We start from the raw sequence: 17193 nt of genomic DNA on the forward strand, positions 1-17193 counted from the left end.
TTGAGTGGCACATTTGCGTAATTATTACCTTTTTACACTTACATAGTATTTCTAGTCATTCATGAAACAACATAATATTTTAGAACAAACGACACGTGTAGTTACTCGCGAAAACCGTTTTTGTATATGGCCTCGGTCTCAGCAACCCGATTATGTTCGGCAATCATCGTCCCCATGTTCGTGTGTACGACACAATGGCGGTTTATACGAAACGCTCATTGTAGGTGTGCTCTCAAACAATATTCCCTTGCTTATTTTGCAGAATTTTTCTTCAGATCTTGGGGATTATATTAGTTATACCGGTAGGTGTTATTTGGTAAATAATTGGTTATTTCAATAGAACAGAACGATAACACGTATTGGCAGTCTTTGTCATGGCTTTACTTAATAAAAACATATTTCCAATTCAACGACAATGTTCATATCAATACAAACCATCAGTATGTATATCATACACACTCTGTAATGAAATGCATAATCTACAACGACTTTTGGATAGTTATGTTGTAGCATCAATAGTCCATGCATGTTTGAGTCAATCAATCAATAATTCACTCAATATTTTCAATCAATCAATATTTCAATCCACCAATGTGTCAATCAATCAATAATTCACTCAATATTTTCAATCAATCAATATTTCAATCCACCAATGTGTCAATCAATCAATATATCAATCAATCATTCAATGTCAATAAGCCCACTTATTGGCCACGGACCTGGACTGAAACAAATTCTGTGGCAGGCTTAGCAAAATTCGGCCTTATGTCTTCATGTATATATAGGAAATGTTAACGTACATGAAGACATCTGCCACAAGCGAGCAAAATTTTGCTCGAGCCATAACAGGGAGACTGCTTATCAAATAGCAGTTAGGTTAAGAAACTATTCTAGCGTTTCTTTGGACAATGCTGAACACTCCATCCTGGATCGAGTTTAAAAACATAACCTGAGCAATGTCAGACAATGCATACTGTGTCTGTGAAATTTGGAAGAGTATTGTTGAAGACCTAGATATTTTATGTATTCGGCATGGTGTGGTGTAACGAATGGAGCTAAATATTTGATAATACTCTTACGTGCGTTGTCTGCTGCAAAATTTGAGAACGTATATGTATAGTAACGCCTGAGGAGAATCTGGGACGATATGAACCGAGTTTGTGGAAGAAAAGTTTGTAAATAGGCATCCTGGCATTAGTTAATTTCAGAAATTTTTGCAATCTAGCCAATGGCGTTGTACCAATACTGCCCCCCCCCCCAACCAAATTGATTAATATAACATCAGGCTTGCCCCTTTGTGTGACAATAGGCTCCACCTCATTCCACTCTTACCGCACAAATAAAGTGTGCTGTAGTAGATCCATATGCGGCGGGCAGGATAATGAATAATGGAAGAGGCAATAATCCAGACAGTAGTACGGGAACCTACATGTACAAACTTGGGTATTGAATTAGGACACAAAATATTGCAGGTATACTTCAAATTTTAGGCTCTGATATAGGAATCAAATGATTAACATTTCCATCTGCCTCTTGCCTCAATTTCGTGTTGGGGATCTAAACCAATGAATTCAATAGGCCTGTGCAATAATGATGCAAGTTGATATTTTGTGAGCGGTTTGGCATTAAGGTGGCAGTAAAATTGGCCACGTGATTGGTCTAACGGACAACAAGTTGTGCAATTGCTTGAACAATGAATCTGCTCGTGAGTTGAGTGAAATGTGCAACGTAGAACCCCTATTGCACTGATGTTTTGAGCCAGTTATAAACAACGAAATATGTACATCGCCTATTGATACGTCATTGTAGAATAGTGTAGGAGCGGTATGACTAGCAATAACCCGCAACAATGCAAAACATGCCAACTGAAATGCGGTGGAAATCATGGCGGCTTCGTATGAACTTGAACAAACTATTGGTAGGATAGATATTAACTGGTTCAGTATACGAAGAGTGATAGGGAAACGGGGATGCTTTACTGGGTTCAGCCTATGAAATCCCTGTAGCATTTAGCTTACTATGAATGTTTTGTGTTGTCAACACCGCCCTCTGATTGAATTTAACTAACGCACCTAGCCGTTGAAAACGATATTTAGGTGTCACTTAAGAAAGCAATATAGTCAACTGGTGGGGGCCAACATAGCTGGAATTCATATTTGGTATGAACGTTTGGAAAGAGTTTATGCATATTTGATAAATTGATGTTGTGTGGTTTAAATAAAGTGATAATCGCAACACTTGAGGTCAATGAATCAATAATTCACTCCATATTTTGAATCAAACAATGAATATTTGAATGCACGAACGTGTCTGTGGTTTTTAATTGATTTGAAGGATTAACTGGTAGGAAACCTAGAATTGCATATATACATGAGCCATAACTCAGCATCATCCCCGAACTGCCTATCGTACTCGAGCCGGTTAGAATTGGTGTTACGACCATGTGCTATGCGAATGGCATGAATATATTTTAAGATGCCCTGGATGTCAGAAGGGTGTCTAGCTAAATATAGACTTGCGAATATCAAAAATCCATCTATGCTGTTGTGAATCGTGGGAATTTTGTTATGGTTTACCTTGGGTTCGACAACTAATTGACCTTGTATGATTGAAAATTGTGCATATCATGGTTGTTGTACGATTGTGAATTGAGGAGTTTAGATAAATTGACATCTTGCTTTGCCAAAATTTTACCTTTGATGGCTTGAGAAACGTGAACTCCAAGCTCATCAGTAATGCTTGCAATAACAAGAGGTGTTTGTAAAACATATATAACTCCGTTTACCTGATCAGGATATGGGGCTCACGGCGGGTGTGACCGGTCAACAGGGGATGCTTACTCCTCCTAGGCACAGATCCCACCTCTGGTGTGTCCAGGGGTCCGTGTTTGCCCAACTATCTATTTTGTATTGCTTGTAGGAGTTATGAGATTGATCACTGTTCGTTATCTTCACCTTGCATATGCCCCCCCCCCCCCCCCCCCGGTGCAAAAATGAATAGGGGTATACACGTACCTAATTTGATTGATATTAGTATCACCAATTCGAAATATTGAGCAGACAATATCTTCCAATGTCAGGAGTAAATGACCAAGTGACCTAAAAATCAATGGGGGTCATCTACTCCTTATGCTGTACCATTGTACCAGATTTGGTGTCAATCAAGCAAAGAATTCTTAAAATTAAGAAACAATTAAACCATTGACCTTTGACCATGTGACCTCAAAATCAATAAGGGTCATCTTCTTCTTAAGATGTACCGGTTTACCAAATCTGATGTCTGTCAAGCAAAGGGTTCTCAAGATATTGATTGGACAATATATTTCTACGTTAAGTTTGACCATTGACCTTTGGCCATGTGACCTCAAAATCAAGAGGGGTCGTCTTCTCCTGAAGATGCACAAGTGTACCAAATTTGATGTCTGTCAAGCAAAGGGTTATGTAGACATTGAGTGGCCAATATATACATATGTCCAGTTTGACTCCTGACCATGTGACCTCAAAATCAATAGGGGTCATCTACTCTTTGGGGTGTACCAGTGTACCAAATTTGATGTCTGTCAAGCAAAGGGTTCTAAAGATATTGAGCAGACAAGGTCTTCCTATGTCCAGAGTAGATTGACCCTTGACCTGAAAAACAATAGGGGTCCTCTTCTACTTATAAACAAGTTACCAACCCACATATGAAATAGCATTACGATGAAGTAATTGGTGATATTGAGCGGACAACACGTAGTCTACCAACCATCAGGTGCAAACCAATATGCCCCTCTTCTTTGAAAGGAGGGGGGGGGGCATAATAATTATATTATGATAAATAACCATTAAGCGCTGCACACAATAAAAATGATACAGCATGTTATAAAAGTCGTAAAAGGAAATTACCATAGCATTAAGACAGGTAATATCAAAATAATGCTAGCAAAACATTAATGATGTGAAGTAAAATTACGAAAATTTAAAACATGCTGTGCATTAAGAAAGGGGATTTTCAGCTGTTATGAAGGGTGTCGCCGGTGGCTGTATGGATGCAGTGGTTTCCGCGATTAGGCTGGGAGGCTACCTTTGTGATTGAATGATAGCTGTGTCCTCTATGCCCGTCTGGTTCTCCTCTTGGGGTTGGTTCGATGTCGGACGGGGCTGAATCCGGGTTGGAATTGCAGGGGTCAGATTCTGTGTGGACAATGACCGAAGAGCTGGATGTTGTGCCGGTCTAGCGTAAGACTATTTAGATGGGCATTTGGTATGTCGCAACATTTTCTACGAAGTTGAACAATATTATCAGAGGATTAATATGAATCAGCACGTGTTGTCGGGTTAGCTAAGTAGGCCTAAATATAAACATTACGATCTTACAGATAAGTTTAGAAAATAAACAAAATTAATACTTAAATATTACGGTAGATGAATAGGAATAGAATAGCAACCCTTAAATCACTTACAGTTAATTCAATAATATCAAAAGAACTTACCATGATGCCAACACGACGTGTACAATGGCAGTGGAGATGAAACTGTCGCCTTGTAAAACCCATGAAGAAAAACGTTGAGCTGTCAAATCAAGCAAAAATAATTTAACGTAAATACGTACCGCAGTTTAGATATGTTTTACTATACCCAAATATATGGTGAGTCAGTCGAGGACGGGTCGATGGTGTTGAATTGGAATTCCAGATCTGTTCAGTTTGGATTTTCGTTGACATGCAACTCAAAAAGGACTGGCAATTAGCGCTTGCGCACTATATATACACAGGGATTAGAAAGAGGGAAAGTGTCATTATAGGTATTGGGGGGGGGGGGGATAGTGTCAAAACTGTGCAATTCAATTGATTGCAAGAGTTATGTTTCTTTGCCTGAACAACAAATACTTGTTCTGTTCATTTCAATAACAGGACTTAACTCATAGTGAGTTAAGTTGGAATAGTTGAAAAAATACCGTCAGTTACAGTTTGTATTGCTTTAAAAACAAATGTTGTTCTAATAAAATATAAACACAATGTTTGCTTTCTGGAACATTAATCTGAAAAAAATATGATTTTATTTCATTTCATGAATTAATCGAATGGGATTAAATATGCTTTATTTGCATTCTCAAAGGATACTAAGAGTCCATTAATTAGATAACAGTTATTTAACGACAAAGAACAAATCAAGTACCAATACATTGATATCTTTGGCACACTGAGTTTGACTACGAATATATCCATTTACCTGATCAAGGATACATGTATCTCCGTTTACCTGATCAAGATATGGGGTTCACGGCGGGCGTGACCGGTCGACAGGGGATGCGTACTCCTCCTAGACACCTGACCCCACATCTGGTATATCCAGGGGTCCGTGTTAGCCTAACTCTCGAACTTGCATTGCTTATAATATAGAAGTTATGCAAACGCGTAGCCAGGCGTACATTTGTACGTACAAACGTCCACATCATTTTTGTAACAAAGGGGGGGGGGGTTAGAAATATCAAAAGGTAGTGAAGGGCAATAATTATGACAATTATAGTTGTCCTCTCGGGAATTGTTATTAAGGTTGATCGATCCTCATGTGATGTCATAGGTTTTTGCAAAATCTTTATTCAATTAAATTTTGCATATGATTGAAATATATTTTTCAGAGGAATTTTATTCACTGAATAAAATAAAAATTTTGGCAAAATTTTGATACTGAAAAAGTTTTTATTTCCCATAGATAATCATTTATTTATAATTTAACAATGTTGTCAAGTCAATACCTCTTATGTTGGAATTCCCTTTACTGAATGTCTATGACACAAATCCACAATTAATTCTTATATATCTATGAATTATCAGATTTCTTAAACTGTTGACATTTAGAATTTGTCATTTCAACAAGTTTTTATTGATTTTCATCCTGTTTAACGAAAATGTGTGATTTTTAGCTCACCTGAGCTGAAAGCTCAAGTGAGCTTTTCTGATCACCCGTAGTCTGGCGTCTGTCCGTCTGTAAACGTTTAACATTTTTGACTTCTCAAAAACCACGTTGCCAATTTCAACCAAAGTTGGCACAAAACATCCTTAGCTAAAGGAAATTCTAAATTGTTAAAATAAAGGGCCAGGTCACTTTCCAAGGGGAGATAATCAAGAAAAGGTAAAAATAGAGTATGGTCATTAAAAAATCTTCTTCTCAAGAACCACAGGGCCAGAAAAAATGAAATTTATAGATAATCTTTATTAGGTAGTGCAGATTCTAAATTATTCAAATCATGGCCCGCGGGGGTAGGATGGGACCACAAGGGGGTATCAAAATTTTACATACAAATATATAGGGAAAATCTTTAAAAATATTCTTCTCAAGGACCACTGAGCCAGAAAAGCTGATATTGAAATGAAAGCTTTCTGACATAGTGTATATTCATGCTTGTTCAAATCATGACCCCCGGGGATAGGATGGGGCCACAATAGGGGATCAAAGTTTTACAAACAAATATAGGAAAAATCTTCTTCTCAAGAACCATTGCGCAAAAGAAGTTGACATTTACATGAAAGCTTTCTGACATTGGGTAGATTCAAGTTTGCAAAAATCATGGCCTTCGTGGGTAGGTTGGGGCCATAATAGGGACTAAAGTTTTACATGCAAATATATAGGGAAAGTCTTCAGATATGTTCCAAGGTGACTCAGGTGAGCGTTGTGGCTTATGGGCCTCTTGTTTTATGTTGATATATACTTCTGTTTTCGTATGTCTGACATCTTTAAAAGGGTGGCAACATACACATTTTCTTTGGTTATTGATTAGATTAAACTATATTGAGTGGAAATAAATACAGTTTTTCCACTTTTAACCATTAATATTGATTAGTAACATGAGGATCAACCCACCTTAACGGATTCAGTTTATATCCACTCCTATAGTTTACAAGGAGTGTTTCCGATATTGCTCCATGTTGCGTCAGTCATGGCAAAACAAATGGAGATATCAGAATTGTTTTAGGCCGCGAAAGCCTATAATTAAGAAAGTTTGTTTTCCAATGATGTGTATCATGTCAATCTATCTTGACATGTTTCAATTTTGAAAGAATATACAATGAACATTCATTTTAAAATGTATACATAGGTAATGTACAAGAAAATGAGTTGAAAAGAATTCTCTAGTCTTTGTTATTTTTAATCTTTACAAATGTATTTTGAACATCAATGTAAACTTGATTATCATTCAATTACTTGGTCTGTCTAAACCAGTTAACCACTCTGTCTGACTATTTTAAACCGGATATTCTAGGTCAATACCATACATGTTTGTTTTGTCTCTTCAAAGGTCGAACATTATTTGTAATGGGTTGGTCATACAATGATATTGTACAGACTCTTTCTCATTTTTGAGATTTCACAAGTGCTTGTCCGCATTTCATACAAAAACAGAACAGACCTCGAATATGGCTGCGTAACAAATTTTATAAAGTGTACGAAAAATGCGTTCAGGAGGGTCGAATATACACCTCGAAATCGTCTAAAATTTACAAGCTTCCAGGGGCTTCGACATCTGGGTCCCCACCAGGGCTTTCCCTTAAAGCGTCCCCCTCTTGCCTATTCGGGCGTCCACATAAAAAGTACCCTGGCTACGCCCCTGTTATGCGATTGGTCACTTTTCGTAATCTTCACCTTTCATACATTAAAATAATTGTATGTTTTAATGTATTATACCTGAGACATTATATGCTGTGTGTGTATTTCATTATTATTATTATTTTAATACGCCTTGAAACTGATGTTTATTCTTATCTAGCATATTTATGGTATCTTGTGTTTTCATGTTTTATATGTACAATCAGGATAGGTACAGCTTTTAATGTTTTATTTATTTTCTATGTATTATGTGTATAACATTCTGTTGTAAGGTATATATGCATTGTAAAGCACCTTTGAGCGTACATAGTGTATGAAAAGGGTGTTATATAAATATGGTATTATTATTATTATTATACATGTATTTTTTGCGAATTTGACGTAGAAATCCATCCGACCAAAATTCAGTCGGAACGAGCTTGTTGAAAAATGGCGTCCGGATGTAAGAGTCCGACCTACATATATATGTAGGAGCGCAGGAACATTAACCGAGGCTCTTACCTGTAGGACTAAGCGTCCTGTGGCCGTTCTGAATAAGCCTATGCTTACAGTAGTGCAGGGATTACAAACGGAGATCAAATATCCAACGAAAGTTTAGAATCAATGAAACTATCACTAAATATGAAATACGTGTAATACGGGACTTTCGAGATACGGATCCACTCTGACGTTTATCGCGCGTTGAACGTAATTTGTAGGGCATGTCACTTCCGGATTACAATAACAACTAAGTAAACAAGCATGGAATACTTCAATTGCTATCAAATTCCCGCATTTAAATGCTATCTTTGAAAGTAAGGAATCACTACAACCATTTCATAGTAAAATACATTTTATTAAATTATGTGAGTTGGCGAGGAAAATAAATCTAGGGAGTATCTTGAGGATATCGGTAAAACTTCACGTCTTGCATCCAATGATACACATCTAAATGCGTCTTTTCCATTCCATCTAATTTACACCCAGGTACTAAGCACCAATACTGACTACGATCGTCATCGTAGGACTGCGCCTAGCTCTTTACAGACCGTCTGCTAGCGAAACACCACTGTACCTATGTAATCAACTTTGCCCTACAATTGGTTATTATCACGTGACTGTTGTGTATAAAAGTCAAATATAACCGGTCGTTCCGGTACATCCCGAAAGTTCCGTATTAGAAAACCCTTCATATATTTATTAAGAAACCTTCGAGTAAAAATTTGCACGTCCTTTACTTTAAATTGAAATTGATTGATAACATTGCGTTTTCTATTGATTTGGAAAACAACGACATTAAAATGCAATGATTATCAGTGTGTTGTCATTTACTTCACAGCTACTTCACAAGATGTGATTACTCATGAAAAACTTGTCAACATAATCTATGCAGGGGCGGATCCAGGAATTGCAGTTACGGGGGCGCCACTTTATGAGGCAGTGGGTCCAGGGCGAAGCTCCCGCAAGCTCCTGGATTTTACAAATTTTATGGGGCTTGAAATATTTCTCCTATTTAGTCATTTGTACTATATTCTATCATTTTTAAGGTGAAATTAATAAAATGACACAAATTTTAAGGTTGTTTTTTTTTTTTGGAAAAAATTAAGTTCTCCCAATAAAAATCAAAAGATTTTGTAATTTATTTCTCCGGGAGTGGAAGAAATTATTGCTCCTTTTATCGTTTAGTACATTTTTCTAAACAATTAGATTTGAAAATTTTAGGGGGGGGGGGGGCGCCGGCTGCTCCCCCTATAAATCCGTCACTGCTATATGGGTATAATACAAGTAGTTCTCATCAATGTCATATGAATTTGTCTTCAGATGAGAAGGTTCAAATACGAGAGGATGTAGTAACATTTGGGCATTAAAATTTACTCCAGGCTCATACTATAAGATCAGATCTATAGCCTGTCAATCGTTGTATGATGAATGTTAAGCATATGGAAATATATTTTTATAACCATGTGATTCCATGCATTCTAGCAGACAAAAAGAGCTACAAAGATCAGGAAATCATACACAAGATTTTACCTGTTTTACTGGCCGTCATATTCAGCGTGGGATCAATCTTAGTTATCATCGTCGTACTGTACAATCAAAGGTTAATTCTTTTTTATATTTAATTCTTTTATATAATCCTTATATCACGAAACAAGACAAATGAACAGCATGTTTGGGAATGATATTTAACAAGATAACACAATTTATTTGATGAAAATACTTAAAATACATCATTTTGTGATGGTGAGTTTGGTAACATAGCACATACAATTAAACGTTGTCATGCAAAATCAACACTTACGTTCTAGCACGAATATCATTTGTGTATCCTTTCACCGTGCGTAACAGAATCTATAAGAATAAATATATTGCGGTTTCTATTTGCAGATTAAAGTTTCTCAGACAATATTTCTCAGGTTTGTGTGTTCATTATGAAACCTATAAATTTATATCACAATCATCAAGTAAAAAATGTACAAATGTATTTACTTTCTATGTACAGTGCAATTGTCTATTTATTCCTTTGCTGTGCGTTCCTTTGAGAATTTTTCATTCAAATTGAGACGTCACCAGCTGGAGACGAGTACAGATTTAGACCTATGGTTAGCGTTTAGGGTTCTTTGTCGTATCAACGCCTGTCACGACAGGGACCTCCGTGTTTTACCCGTGCAATTAATCAAGCTTGTATTATTTCTGTAGTTGCTGAATAGCATGTAGAACCAAATACTTAAATAGGATGCATCCAAGGTATACATAGAAATTTATTTTAATTATTTATGTACTTCTAAAGAGTTGAGGACCAGGCGTGTCTCGAACAACTCTGCCACCCATAATTCGGACGAGCCTCAGGAAGACTACTCTCAGATGACAAGAGCATCTAACAATTACAACATACTCAGCTTTAATAGGCACAACGCAATTTCCACTTTCAACGCCACTGAGGAAGAAGACGTCTACGACGAAGGTGGCGCTGTTGTCGTAAACAGAAACGATGACTTTCAGGACAGATACGTAACACTTGCTCTTCAGCGGAACCAAAGGATGATATCCGTCGAATTTGAGAAGAATGCATATTCTTATGCTACGAAGGCAGCTGATGATAAGCATGGTGACAGCTATGTTACACTAGCTGTCAATGAGAACGAGGCTACGGGAAACAATTCAAACGGTACTTCCAATAGCCTATTGACGACACCACAAACAGAAAGTTCGGATACTTATGATGACACTCTGCCAAATTTTCATTCACATCATTACATGCTAAAGAAAGAAGAGAGAAACAAAAATACGTAAGATAAAATTGTCGCTATTGATGTTTTTGCAGGCAGGCGTTGTTGAAATTAGAGAAAAGTATTTTTAGAGATTATTTAGGTTTGTGTTTACTTTTTGGAAGATGGACTACAAACCAGATTTACTCCTGTCATACGTATTATTCTGTCTTCCAAATAAAATTAACGTACTTTTCTTAGACTTCAACATATTTCATTATGTATACTACAGTCAGTACAATTAGTGACTGTTGTTAAGAATAGCATATAGGTCTAGATCTTTACAACTAAATTTGTCAGTAGCTACAGATTCTTATTCTGATGAAAGCACGTAGGTATTTTAATAATACTCTCAAGGTTAACAAATTGTGTTTGTTGATTAGCATGCATGCGATGATACCCAGGTACAGTGATATTTATGTGTAATTCTTTAAGGACATGGGGACTGAAATCATAAAAAGTTTAGAATGAGCAACAACTTTACAACATGTGTAAAATATATTTATGTGGCTGAAAAGGCTACTGAAGGATTTAGAAATATTAAAATATGGTATTCAAATATACAGGTATTCCCCCTAGAAATATACCCAGCTTTTGGTGTACTGGAGTATTTAGAAATATTACAATATGGTATTCAAATATACCGCCAGGTATTCCCCCTAGAAATATACCCAGCTTTTGGTGTGCATGGAGAAGGTCGTTAGGAGGCTATAGTATTGCTTTGTTTTTGTAATGATTGATTTGTTAGTTTATGAATGTTGGTGATATATTTTTAAAATGTAATTTGATACAATGAAGTTTTTTGGATTAATACAAGTTTATCAGCTAAAAGGTGCTGTCTGCGCATGTAAGATGTTTAAATAAAGACATAGTCTTGTGTTTTAACATTGTACATAAATTATGTATTCATCCAAGAGTTCAATTCAAAAAACAAAACGTTAGACGTCACAGAATATTTGGAAGGAATTATGTTTTGTTGCGGATATTTTCTATTAGAAAAAAATCTCTGTTTAGCTCACCTTAGCTAAAAGCTCAAGTGAGCTTTTCTGGTCTCATTTTGCCCATTGTCCGTAAATTGTACACATTTGAACTTCTCCAGAACTGCTAGACCAATTTCAACCAAACTTGCCATAAAGCATAATTGGGAGAAGGGAGTCCACAATTGTCCATATGTAGGATCACACCCCCTTTAAAGAGAGATAACTAAGAAATGGTGAATAGATTGTGGAATTCTTTCAAAATCCTCTTCTCAAGAACTACTGGGCCAGAAAAGACGAAACTTATGTGAAAACATCCTTAGAGAATACCGATTCAAAGTTGTTCAGATACCGGAGGTATGGTGAAATCACAATAAGGGATCGAAGTTTTAAATTGGATATAGTATGAAAGAAATTCTCAAAAATAGCAGTCTTGATTACTTGCATATTAATATGCAACTATACATGTATCATTAGGTAGTGTAGATTCAAGTTTGCTCAAATCATGGCCCCAGTGGGTAGGGTTGAATCACAATATGAAATTAAATTTTATTTCAAAATACATTACATGCTATGCGAATTCATCGTTTCTAACTCGGTATTTTACAGCTAAACTGTGTTCCTATTACAGGATGACCATCAGTTACCAGTTCCGTCGCGGTAACATTGTCAAAATTTTGTACCTTTAACAAATGCGAGTTATTTCCCCAATTTTATTGCTGGATGCCCTATGTAATGAAATATGTATTCACTAGATGAAATCCCGCACAAGCGCGGGAAATCAGAATCAAATAATATTACATAGAGGATTTTTTTCTTATGTGTGCTTGAATTGTTGCGGACATGAATTGATTGAACGATATTTTTAATTCAAACGAATTTAGGAACATTTTTTTAAATAATTGCGCGCATTAGTTATGTTGTATTTATCGACAGCATATACAGTAAATAAAACCTGATTATTTGTCACTTGGAGCTCCAAATTATGGATCCATATCGTTTCTTATCGTCAAACGCAATAATGAAAAACATGATGCAATACACGTATATGAATGCAAGGGACGTATCCAGACATTTTCTTTTTTAAAAAGGGGTCTACCATTAATTTTGGTGTTCAAGGGGGGGGGGGGTCACAATGCGTGATTTTTACCCTTTGTAGCAAAGTTGTCTGACGAAAGGGGGTGGTTTCGACCCCCTGGATGCACCACTGGAATTACCACCAGAAAAACTGCTATATTGTAAACAGTGGCCTGATTTCTTGGACATTGTGAGGTAGTATACAACATAATTTCAATAAAATCTTTTAAGTTATTAGGCGCAGACTTCCAAGAACAGTCACGGATCATTCGATATCTACCATATTGGACAGTTTTCGACTTATTACTTACTTTCAAGATATATGTCATCACAAAACATGTTCAACCAAAATAAAAACTTTTTTGTGTTTATCCATTTGTTTGTACATATTCTGATCAGGTAAACGGATAACTCCGTTCACCTGATCAGGGGTCCGTGTTTGCCCAACTCTCTATTTTCTATTGCTTATAGGGGTTATGAGATTGATCACCTTTCGTTATCTTCACTTTTTATGAGTAACTGTTAATAAATTATTACAAAAATTCAGTTGTAACAGACTTCTATAAACACGGAAAAGATTAAGAACATCGAAAAGGGGAGGGGAGGAGGTGTCATTAGTTGAATGAGATGTACATGAATAATATAACTATAAATCTCCATAAAATAATAAATATTGGTCTAGTCAAAACTATCATAACTAACATTGAACATCTACACAATTTTATGCTGATCATGTTGTCAACAAATCGCAACTTCTCGGCTTGCCGGAAAGGCCCGAGAATGTGCAATTGGTTGTATGATGTTGCCTCGCTTCGTTCTGGAAGTTTCCATAAGCTGAGTCAAGACTAAAATCACGGATTGAGGAAACGAACAGGTATATTGTTTTTATTCGACAATTATCAAAACTTATATCTTCTATAACATCAAAATCAAGCATCGATTAACAACGGATTAACTTTATATCATATTATCTTTTAAGTTGTCATAAAAAAAAGAAAGAAACTGGCTTAGATCCGCCACTTTACTCTCATTCGTGTTATTTCGGGATAGTTAATCGAAAACGAAATTAGATTTTTAATTAATTTTACGATATTTACTAATGAGGTAATATTCTATTATAGCTTACGGACTTCACCTCACTTATAAAACAATATTAAAGGTGAAAGCAGTAACTCTAGAGCAAGCGTTTCGGAGTTTATTGGCAACATGTGTTAATTTATAAGTATAGATTTATGTCATAGTCCGGTATTCTTTCCATTGATCTTGGGAATACTTTAAATCAGATAGAAAACCTCAGCCACAATTCCAACATGTACACTACAATCTGTTTTGTCATTGTTTATTTTCTGTCTACATTTTCAGTGGATTGTTTGTGAGTCTGATACCCTTGTTAGTAGTTTGTTATCTAGTTCGTCATTTGAATAAATGACATTTTTCATACTCAATTTGCCTTATGTTTATATATGATATAACAAAAACTAGCTGCGGTGACCTTTCTCAGCATTTTAAGACATAAATCTGTTTACGACTTCTTCAGATAGATGATTAATGCCACATTTTATAAGTCTTGAAATGGTTGAAATATGAGATATAACTTATTGTTTACTCTGCGCGGTTTCGTATAAATCTATGATATGTTGTATGCATTTTGAATTGGTTTGTCCTGTTGTAGTAGGTTGTGGTTGCAAAAACGTCTTTGTTTTTACGTTTTTTCTCGTCGGTGGTATATGTAGTGTGGTTGGATCTGTCGTTTTTATTGGTTCTGATAGGGTGTCTGACGGTAATTCTATCAGTGCTACTGATGATAGCTTGCTTGTTTCTGGTTTTGCTGAATGTGGCCGTGTTATTATTTCTGTTGTGACGGTGAATGGAGATGAAGGCTGTTTTGTTACTTTCACTCCAAGAGATGTTGATGATTGTGTATATATTGCTGATTCTAAAGGCGATGTGCTTGTATTTGCTTTTGCGACAGTTGGTTGTATCGTGGTGTTCGTCCCACGTGCTACTGATTGGTGTAATTCTTTTGTAAGTGCTGTTGTTAATTGATTTTTTCTCTTTTCTACTGGTGGAAATCGTGCTGGTGGTTTTGTTGTTAATTGTGATGTCGTTTGTAGTGGGAGGGTTGATGCTGTCATTGTAGATGTTGTCGCTGTTGTAGTTAATGTTGTTAGTGGTGGTGATGCTGGAAGTGAATCTGTGCCGGAACTAATTTCCATAATATCTATGTATCCCATGTCCACTTTATCGAATTCAGATTCCTTTCTTTTCCTCATGAGGAGGGACAGTATTGAAGATTTTTCTTTCGTCCCATCTTCTCTTTTTTCTCGTGGTCTGTCATGCCTGTTCATGATAGAGTTATCTTTATCGCTATTATCAACAGGATCAATGTAATCCAAAGAAACAAGTTCAGGTTCATTGTAGATATTTTCTTCCACTCTCATATAACTTTCAGAGGTTGTATCAGCAACAGGCCTGCTTTCTCCCAGATAAAATCCATTTATGCCTTCTATATGATAAATCTAGAAGTTAAAACATATTTCCCGCAGCTAGTTATTTTTCATCTCAACAAACAAGTAATTATTGTAGTTGTAAAATTGTCATTTATTGATGACAAGAAGATATCAAAATAAACAATTAGGGAGATCCTACTTTCTTTTCCAATTGTACATAGACTTGGTTTAGGATCTCCCAAAGTTACATGTTAAGATATAGTGTGAAAATTATAATCACTATGATGAAAAATAAGGTGGCAACAAACAATAGGCCACAACTATAGTCAAATGACAACGTGTAAAATATATATACAGCAGGATGGTTGAAGGGGTGGCGGTGGGTATCTTTTCTTATGATTCGCTTAAAACAAGTCGGACGTCTAACGACAATAACAATATACTGATAACGTCACCCAGTAATTTATGACGTCAAGAGATAATCTAACGTCACATATGTACTAGTGCATTGTTACGTCACAAGCCGGCAAAATAATGCACCGGTGTATTGTTACATATAAATGCATAAAACATATTATTTACAATAATATCACTTTATGCCTTCTATATGATAAATCTAGAAGTTAAAACATATTTCCCGCAGCTAGTTATTTTTCATCTCAACAAACAAGTAATTATTGTAGTTGTAAAATTGTCATTTATTGATGACAAGAAGATATCAAAATAAACAATTAGGGAGATCCTACTTTCTTATCAAATTGTACATAGACTTGGTTTAGGATCTCCCAAAGTTACATGTTAAGATATAGTGTGAAAATTATAATCACTATGATGAAAAATAAGGTGGCAACAAACAATAGGCCACCAAAATCCAACAAACATTGGATTTTCCGCCACCCAAGGGAAACAACATATAAACATGCCAGAGCAAAGAAAATCCTCTCTAATATCAGAATCTTGAGAAAAGGAAATTCAATAATACATAACACCACATAATACTTATACAATTTCAACTAGCCAGCAAAACCCCTGATTCTATGACCTGGATTACATCAGTGTAACATATTTATCACAAACAGGAGTACATGTATACTAGCAGCACAGGTGTAGGAGGAAGTAGCAGACATAAGCTGGCCTACTGAGGCTACTCATCACTAATAACTTACATATACTAAGAGTCATAGAATGATGACAGACATAATCTGACCCATCTAATGTTGATATGAAGACGGTCTATGGGAGGATGGCAGACATAATCTGACCCATTTAATGGTCTATGGGAGGATGGCAGACGTAATCTGACCCATCTAATGTTTATCTGAAGACGGTCTCAGGGAGGATGGCAGACATAATCTGACCCATCGAATGTCGAGTGATCTAGTGACACCTACAAGGGAATATGACAGACATAATCTGACTCATTAGATTGAAAGAGTAAAAGAACACGTCCTTATATATCTCTTAACAGCATCGGACTTCCATCGACCCATTCGCTGTATCGCATTTTCAGAAAAACCTAACCTAGCTGCATGTGTTGCTGCTCCGATTCGAAAACTGTGACCTTTGTACAATTTTGGTTTCAAACCCATGAATGAAATGGCTGCCTCTAATTGTTTTGAAACAAATGAATGTGCAACTGGGACCCCGTTAATAAACTGAAAAAGGGGACCACTTGAATGTTTGAATTTACGCAAATAGTGAAAGAGAGCAAAAACTGGACAGAATTCCCTGTCAGGCTGGACCTCTAAGCAAATAGTAATTGATTGGTCAGCTTGCATAGTTTTTGCATGACGTAAAATTAAGCTTACACTGCTTAACTTCCCCTCTTTTGCTTCGAAATGGACGTCTGACCTTT

The 17193-nt window shown here is 36.2% G+C and overlaps 2 protein-coding genes across 2 annotated transcripts in view; one reads left to right on the top strand and one right to left on the bottom strand.

The window, feature by feature from the left end:
* Positions 1–11030, top strand: part of LOC125679340 (uncharacterized) — a 34372-nt gene extending 23342 nt beyond the window's left edge. The window contains exons 8-10 of the mRNA XM_056144604.1: positions 9549–9666; positions 9954–9982; positions 10357–11030. Of these exons, the coding sequence (XP_056000579.1) occupies positions 9549–9666; positions 9954–9982; positions 10357–10859 (650 nt within the window). The 3' untranslated portion in view covers positions 10860–11030. The remainder of the gene's footprint in view (positions 1–9548; positions 9667–9953; positions 9983–10356) is intronic.
* Positions 1–17193, bottom strand: part of LOC130054058 (uncharacterized) — a 1204346-nt gene that overhangs the window by 319225 nt on the left and 867928 nt on the right. The gene's annotated exons all lie outside the window — the stretch shown is intronic.

The sequence above is a fragment of the Ostrea edulis genome, chromosome 1 (genome assembly GCF_947568905.1).
Source record: "Ostrea edulis chromosome 1, xbOstEdul1.1, whole genome shotgun sequence".
Lineage (NCBI taxonomy): Eukaryota > Metazoa > Mollusca > Bivalvia > Ostreida > Ostreidae > Ostrea > Ostrea edulis.